The sequence below is a fragment of the Centruroides vittatus genome, unplaced genomic scaffold, assembly GCF_030686945.1.
Source record: "Centruroides vittatus isolate TY-2023 unplaced genomic scaffold, ASM3068694v2 contig_19, whole genome shotgun sequence".
Classification (NCBI taxonomy): domain Eukaryota; kingdom Metazoa; phylum Arthropoda; class Arachnida; order Scorpiones; family Buthidae; genus Centruroides; species Centruroides vittatus.
This window is the reverse complement of record NW_027121169.1, coordinates 3,730,971-3,740,164: the sequence shown is the minus strand read 5'-3', so window position 1 is coordinate 3,740,164 and position 9,194 is coordinate 3,730,971. Positions and strand designations below refer to the sequence as shown.

General features: G+C 31.0%; 1 protein-coding gene across 1 annotated transcript; it reads left to right on the top strand.

The window, feature by feature from the left end:
* Nucleotides 1–9,194, top strand: LOC136970140 (neprilysin-1-like). The gene is made up of 13 exons (XM_067264534.1): nucleotides 1–159; nucleotides 772–994; nucleotides 2,267–2,365; nucleotides 2,635–2,712; nucleotides 2,777–2,886; nucleotides 4,028–4,083; nucleotides 4,463–4,514; nucleotides 4,577–4,644; nucleotides 4,704–4,834; nucleotides 5,747–5,812; nucleotides 7,177–7,278; nucleotides 8,442–8,518; nucleotides 8,967–9,194. Exons 2-13 carry the CDS (start codon nucleotides 788–790, stop codon nucleotides 9,064–9,066), a joined length of 1,146 nt encoding a protein of 381 aa, XP_067120635.1. The 5' UTR covers nucleotides 1–159; nucleotides 772–787; the 3' UTR covers nucleotides 9,067–9,194.

The window sequence follows — 9,194 nt, the reverse complement described above, 5'->3', positions numbered from 1 at the left end:
AATTATATAATAATTTTATTTTTTATAGCTAAACATAACTAAGATTTTGAATCAAGTGTTCCAAGGTATAGCAAACATAACTGATAACACGGAAATCATTGTGACGGAACCGCAGCGTATAAATAATTTATCGAAACTCATTCGAACCACAGATAAAAGGTATCCAGCTTATTGAAGTCATAAATATGCATAAAATAAGTTTAGAAATACAGTGTGACCCAAAAGTCAGTAAAAAAATACCTTGAAATCGAGAATAACAGCCATGTAGTGTTCACCGTTTGGTTTGAACCATTGTTAAAATAATCTTTTAAAAAATCCTGAACGAGTTGCTTAACTTTCCTGGCAACATTTAAAACTGTGTTTGCAGTTTTATTAAATTATCATTAAAAATATTTTAAAAATTTAATAATAAAATATCATAACAGATTTTACACCATACACGCAGTTTTAAATGTTCCGGGGAAAGTTAAGCAATTCATTGCTAGATTTCTTTTGAAATTGTTATAAGCGAGGTTGAGGCCGAAGTTTTAAAGGCGAAAACGTGTACGTCGGACGTTCAGTGCCACTTTTCTGTAAGCCTAGAAGTTTGACAATGGCGTTTAAAAAGTCAGTGGAATCATGCTCGACATTCCAAACGCCATTGTCAAACTTCTAGGCTTACACGAAAGCGGCGCTGAACGTCCGACGTACACGTTTTTGCGTTTAAAACTTCGGCCTCAACTTCGCTACTATCTAATTATGCAGTTTATATTTTTGTTCCTATTTCAACAGAATATTAGCTAATTATATGGGATGGAGAATCATAAGAAATTATAGTCCATTTACAACAAAATATCTAGAAGAAAAATATTTTGATTATCTAAATCAACAAGGAGATTCAGAAACACCGGATTCTTTAGGAGAATATTGCATGGATGAAGTTAATGTTAACTTTGGTTTTGTTTTGGGAAATATTTACATAAATCAAACATTTAATGAAAATATCAAAGTGGAGGTGAGTTAATATATTTTTTATTTAACTTAATTAGCATTGATAAGAGGTAAATGCCTTGTTACATCTCACATTCTTTAAAATTATCATAAATTGTTTCGAATTTCTCCTCAGTTATTGCTAAAAATGCATCAAATACAGTCAAACCTGTTTTTATGCGGGGGATAGGGACCGCATTAAAAAAAACGCATTAAAAAAAATCTCACGAAACTTCACGAATGGCTGTAAATAATAGTTTTCGCAACACAATTAAAAAAATAATTTTTTTATGCGGTCAACAGGGACTGCATAAAAAAAGTCTCACATAGAAAATAACTCAAAACCGTACGAAATAGAATTTATTGACAACAGATGTCAGCACTTGACTGCATCGTCTGGTCTATCGTCTGTTTTACATATTTTTGTCCAGGTGGTGTTTTGTTGACTTAAAAAGTAAATTATTTCATTTTTCGCATATTCATGCAATAATATTACTATAATAAATGCATTTATGCTATAATAAGTTTATTTAGCTATAATAAGTCAACGTGAGACATGACGAATCGCACGAGACTAGTCGCCAACTATACCGCACAAATTAAAAATTCGCATTAAAAAAATCGCACAAATAAAAATCGCACATAAAAAGAGCGCATAAAAACAGGTTTGACTGTATATTTAAAATATGCTTATATATTCATCATTCATTCAATTTTCTTGAACCAAGATTTAATTGTAACTCTCAGAAGTGCTAGAACATTTCATGTCAGAATGAAAAAGTAAGCCGACAAATGAGAATCCCTTATATACCCGCCAGACAAATATTCTAGAATGTCCCCGTTGGATCTAAAAGAAAACTTCGAGAACAAACTCCATATTCAAACTATGACCTTTTTTCTAGAACAGCCATGGTCACGTAGTATAATTCATTTTTTAAAAAATTATTATTATAAGAAATGAATTAACAGATTGATTGAATAGCAGTCTAAGAGATCAGGAGTAAGAAGAGAGACTAAAGAAGACTTAGATAGTGGAAATAAACATGAAGGAATTTGAAAAAGAAAGATACAAAAAGAGATGAAAAGATTGAATCGGTTTACTATCATCGTAAAATGGAGGAAAATCTACTGTATAGTGGAAATTCTCAGAAATCCAAATACCATCTCAGAGGGATGATATTTGAATTTCTTTAGTCGTTTCCTATATAAAAGAAAAAAGTTATATCCTTGAGGGTACATACAAAAACTGTAAAAAGTATCTTTTATGTAAAATTATTATTCTGAATTTTTAAATTAGATTGAAAGAATGGTGGACGATTTAAAAGATTCCTTTGATTCTATTCTGACTGTATCTGACTGGATGGACATGGAGACAAAGAGAAAAGCCAAAGCTAAAGTAAGATAATGCCACAAAAATATTACTAGATTTTTATCGAAAATATTTAAAATATTGTAATTTATATTCTTATATTTTTTACGAAATAATTATTTATAAAGCAAAAAAAAAAAATGTAGTAAACAATTCTTCAATCTTTTGCACGCTTGCAGAAATTAATAGAAATTGTGCAAATATTACTTTATCCGTTATAAAAAAAAATGTTGTAATTATATTTAAATTTAGATAATTTTAATATATTTAATTACATTTTTATTTTATACGTTCAGTTGCATGAAATGTTAGCCATGGTAGCTTATCCACCCTGGATTATGAATGAGACATTATTAAATGAATATTATAAAGAGGTAAAATAATTTGAAATTACATCGATATTTTTAAACTAATTTAATTGATTATTTTTTGAAATAGGTTGGTGACATAACAGAAGATAATTATTTTCAAAGTATATTAAATTTGCAAAAATTCTATCGGTATAAAGAGTTAAAGTCCATAAACAAGTTGGTTGACAGAACTGAAGAGTAAGTTTCAGTGTATTTAATATTTTGCGCCCACCAGTGGTCGAGTGGATAAAACTTTTGACACTGGTAATTGGTCATGATTGGTAATTGGTGTTCTCCCCTCGCACATGGGCTAGCCACTTGGCGTTTTCCGGGTTTTCTTCACGTTTGTAACACCTAAATAGGAATCAGTTTTCCGTAAAAGTCGCTTCGGGAGGCATTCTCCCTCGGCAAATCGCTCACATGTGTGTTGCCGTAACCAAATAAACCAAACCAAACCAAACTTAATATTTTGTTCTTGCATTTTTTATAATTTAATTAAAAATAATAGATATTCAATTTAAAATAGACAAAGATTTCAATTTAGAAACTCTTTATTGAAAAGTATGAATAATTTATAGAAATTGAAACTTGGAGTTTACAGAAATGAATACTCTACTTATACATAGAGGAATTTTTTATTTCAGAAACTTGCTGCTATTATTGTACAAGAAATATTATGTTCTATGCGTGTGAAATGATTAATTAATGATGAATTATCACACTGTGCTAGTGCACAGTAATGAACCTACTACTGAAATTGCGGAAATGCTTGCTTGAATAACAATAAGAAAGATTAATTTCGGTGCCTGTGAGAGATATTTAAAATTTTAGAAAATAATATAAAATTCTTTAGAAATTGCATTTCTAATTTCTAATTTTAATTCATTTTCTCAGAGAACATGCATTGCATTAGGGAGATCAAATACTGTATATCCTATTGTACACTGGAAGACATGCATAACAAAGAGGGTTTATCAAAGAAAATACATTAAATATATAGTATAAATCCTTTATTGATGATTTATTAATGGTAGTTTCATGACATATAAAGATGTAATTGAATATAATATTTAATCACTTCATAGTAAATTTCTGTTTTCAAACTTCAAAGACTGTTTTATTCACGCTGACTGACCCCATAATGGGCTAAACTGCAGACGGCTCATAGCAGTGTTTCGGTTCAATAAATGAATCAATTAATTATTTGTTTATCAAAATTTTGATGGCAACTTCCGACGTACTTTATGAGTATGTTCTCATTGTCAGATTATACATCTATATTAAGAAAAATAGATATAAAAATTTATTACTTACTCACTTTATATCTCATCTCTTTCAGATGGAAACACCCTACAGAAGTAAATGGATTTTATGACATTTCCACAAATACAATCGGTAAGAAATTGCTAAAATTATCGTAGTTTTTAAATCTCACAACTTGACAAATGTAGAACTTATCATATAAAACATGAATTTAGATAAGCATGGCAAAATTAATCACTTGATTGTTGTTTTGTATGCATTTCGGGTCTAAAATCTTCATCAGCTCTTGAGAATTCTTTAAAAAGCTGTTCCTAAGTAAAATCACGAAGAAATTATATTTTTAGTTTAATATTAACACATAAAAGGCAGAACAATGGGGTTAATTGAATAGGACAAAAAGTTTTCAACATATCAGCTAAAATCATGTTTTTCGAAGTAAAAAATAATCTTAAAATTGTTTATTTTTCAAAATAAATAATGAATTAAATTACAAGATGTGTTAACTTTTTAGAGTTACCTGCTGGAATCTTACAGTTTCCACTTTACGAAGTTGGTATTCCAAAGTAAGTATACCAAATACAATGTTATCTCACGAGTAAATTTAATAATTAATTTTTAAATTTAGCGCCATTAACTATGGGACAATAGGTTATCTTATCGGCCACGAAATTACTCACGGATTTGATAATGAAGGTGAGATCCATTAATGGAAATAGTTATTTCGTTAAAAGTTAACAAAAATGTATTTTCAGGTAGCAAATACGATTCCTTTGGAAACCTACGAGAATGGTGGAGTCCCAATGTCAGAAAAGTTTTCAATAATAAAACAGAATGTTTTGTGAATCAATATAACAGTTACGAAGATCCTATCACAAAAATGAAGGTATGAAATATATTTCTTCTACTGAAATTGTAGTGTAAAACTCTATATGATTACATAAAATTATGTAAGCATGACTTATAAACGAAATTTTGCAATTTTCATTCTATTCTTTTTCTCTCATTTCCACATTTTTTTTTTTTTTTTTTTTTTTTTTTTTGTTTTAGATACAGGGTTAAAGTGCACTTTCTTTTACCCTCCCCATGGCACTCTTTGAATTATAGGAGGTTAATAAAATACAAATTACATTCAATTGTAGCGACCTTATTTTCAATTATCACAGCCCAGGCAGAATTTAAAAGACGATTTTTAACATTAGTTAAGGGAAATTGTCTGGTAAATTAGCATTTAGAAACTTAGGAAATGATTAACCTCATTGTTGGACTTTATATTGTAACGGATGACACTCCTCTTGGTAATAATTTAATTCTTCCAAAAATTGCTAACAAGAAACATGGATACTCTAAAATGTAAATGACAATACAAACCTGAAATACATTTCTAAGAATTGCTGCTTAGAATTTACAAGGTGTTAAGTCGACACATAAAACACCAGAGTATCACTTTTAGTGATTGGCTATTCTATCCAATTTTCACTAGATTTGTCACAACGGTTGACACAGAAGACAATTCTTACTTCATATAAGTAAGAATTGTCTTCTGTGTATAAGACCATTTTCATAGAACAAATAATAATGAATGTACCGGTACATCCCTGATGAAATATTTTAATGCAAGTCATTTTTCCATAATTTTTTCATGTGCTGGATTACATATTTAATTAATTAAGTTTGCTGAATTTACTGAAAGCAAAAGTTTAATACATTTGAAATAATGATGCTTGAATTTAATTATATTTTTTAAACTTATTTTCTTTTTCTTTGATAATTAATAAAATATTGTTTTAATTTTTAGTTAAATGGAACAAATACGTTGGCAGAAAATGTTGCAGATAATGGAGGAGTTCATGCAGCTTTCAAGGTATAATTTTCGGTAGTGTAATAGTATGGTGCTTCTACTATATGTTATAGAGAGAGGAAGCACCATATTATTGTATATTAATATTATGTAAAATGACATTTTTGCATGAGTTTTATTTGCACAAATCCTTTGTGATTGTGTTAATGAGTTGATACACTCATCGGTATCAACTCATTACAGAAATCGGAACACCAAAAAGAATGTGCATAGCCACATATAAATTGCAGAACCAGTGGCAGTGACAGAATAAGCAAATGATCTAATTTGCGTACGCATGAGGTCATGTAGTACCCAGTTTCGGGCTATAAAGACTATCAGCCAGGCCGTAAATATTATCAGCAACAATTCGCAGCAGCCAAACTTTTGAAAGAAGTGTAGAAAATGCCTCGGAGATAACAGCGAGCTGAACACCACCAGTTAACGGCTGGGGAACAAGACTGTATCTACAGCTGTGCAACCTCGGTTTGTCGATGCGCGCAGTTGCCATGTATGTTGGGCACGACGTGAGTACCTAAAGTGATGTGTGACACTATGAACGCAGGAACGTTTGCGAACACGCCGAAGAGGGAGCGAATTCCACCGACACACGACAGAGTGCACAGAACGGCAGATTCGGCCAAACATCCGAATCCGCCTGTCATCACCTTGCCGCCCCATTGTGGGCCTGGCTGAACCCATAGTGGGTTTGCTATAAGCGATCCCCTTAGTGACCACAGGGCGGAAAGAGTTAAAAAATTTTAAAACGTTAAATCTGCAATAATTGTATTTTTACTGATTTTTAAATATCGAAAGGACAGATGCTACTTTGACAACTCGTCATTAGTACTACCCATGCAAAATATATTCATGTATTAATACTACTCAATTGATATTTCTTACTTTGTCTCAACTTAAGCTTTTTTAATTTGCCCTAATTTCTTTATGAACAGTTGTAATTTTTTAATTATTTTATCGATGTTATTATTTTGAAGTTTTGGGTCCTCCAAAACTCTTTCCCTCCTAGGCCCGGGACTAGTGGGCCTAATGGAAAATCCGCCACTGAAGAATTATATACTAGTCGTTCAATTGTAATAAAGCATTAGAATTGATTGGCACTTTTCGTGTCACTTAATCATTTGCTCGAACAACTTTCTAAGATTTATGGCTTGTGTTCTAAGTACAAAAACATTTAAATACAATACAGTATTGTATTTAAATGTTTTTGTACTTAGAACACAATAATTGTATTTAAATACAATTGTATTGTATTTAAATGTTTTTGTACTTAGAACACAAGCCATAAATCTTAGAAAGTTGTTCGAGCAAATAGTTTATAACCATTCTAAATATTAATTAAATTAATAAAATTAAACTTCTGTTGATAGGCATATAAGTTATACTTAACAAAATATGGAATGGAAAACAACAAAATCCTACCAAAGTTGAAATTAACTCCGGAACAATTATTTTTCGTTGGATTTGCTTACGTAAGTATCAGAAAGTTTATTTTACTTCCCGCTGTTATAACAGAAAGTGTTGGAAAGATATTTTGCAAGTCTTCACGTTTCGAGACTTACGAGTTCTCCCCATTCGAATTTTCATTTTAGTTTTCTTCTCATACTGCTCTTTGTGATGACAATTGGTGAAAAAACGTTTATACATTTCTCCACTAATTGCCATAAAGAACAGGTGTGTTAGGTAGGAACAGGTGTATGCAAGACCCTAGATAAGCATGGATTTGTAAGATCCTTATATATATAATATACAGTAGAACCTCTATTATCCGGACTAATTGGGAATGAAGGTAGTCCGGGTAAGGAAAAATCCGGATAATCGAAAAAATTGACAGTGAAAGACATGTACTGTATATATACAGTATGAATAATTTTTATTTGTTTAGATTTACATATAGCTTCAATATTAAATTATTTTTAATTAAGGAATTCAATTAATGACTTTTGTTTAAAGCTAGCTGTTCTTTTTGAAGCTGCTAAATCGCGAATACTTTTAAGACATATAAGTGTCCTGAGTTACACTCTTCTTAGCTCTCAAACCACTTCATGGCGACATCTAAGCACTGAAAAGCTTCAAAATGTGTAGGACCAATATCTCTTACTTCGCAAATCTCTTCTTCGTCTTCTCGATCTTGTTCGTCTGAGGCAGATATTTCTTTAATTATTTCCTCATCATTCAAAATTTGGAATCCAGGATCGTTCGCATCGCAATTTAACCACTCGGTTACATCTTCTTCGTCACATTCAGCACTTATTGAAATTTGTGCTATTGCTTCCGCAATGTCTCCTATACCAGTTTCTACTGTGTTACTGGAATTTACTAATGGTCTTTTCAAAATTTTGTTCCATGCATTCCATCACGTACAGTACATACATAAACAGTGTCGCAATTCGCCAAGTGCAAATCAGCAAATTCGTACAATTTTTATTTTGAACAATCTGGATAATCGAAAATCCGGATAATAGAGGTCCGGATAACCGAGGTTCTACTGTATTGTGCATATCTGTAACATCCCTAATTGCGCAAGACTCCTAAAGTCAAAAATTCCTAAATCATCTATACTTAAAATCGCCACTGACTTAAAGGATTTTATGTTTAATAAGTTTTGTTATATTGTAAAAATTTCAAATTTCAGTTCCAGTGTTCACACGAAAACGCAACTGAACTCATAGACGACATCGAAAATGATGACCACAGTCCTCCTCGCTTCAGGTAAGTATTTTCTGCAAAATTTATTAGATATTTATGTGTTTTAACAATTTATTTGATTTTCGAAATAACCGAGATGGCAAAGATACTCCCTCCCGCTCTGCATAAGTCGGGTTCGAATCTGACTTGGCTCAGAAATTTTTATGGCTGAATCGATAAAACTGTATTAGGCCCGTCCTACATCATCCATTACCCCTATTGTGAAACTGACTAAACTCTGATGGGCATAATTAAGAGTTTTGTTAACACATGAATAGAAGCTTTTGATAACTAAATCAGGGCTCCTTGATAATGCTACCACCGATCACCTGGCGATAATCGGTGATCGGTGGTAGCATTATCATTTTCGAAAATTCAATTTAATTAATGCATGTGTATTGTTGTTTAATGGATGATAATATATTTAGGCTAATATGATGTATTTAAACGTAATTAATTATTTATTTTTCAGAGTGTTAGGATCTCTTTCCAATAATCAAGATTTTTATAAAGCATTCAACTGCAACGATAATTCAAAAATGTTCGGCAAGGAAAAATGTTCGCTTTGGTGAATCAATTCAATTGAAAGAATGTATGCAATATAAGTAATATTTGAATATGACATAATATTTTCTGTAAAATTGTGATATTGTTTTTGTATTCGTAATTTAAAACATTAAAAATTTAATTATGGAATTTA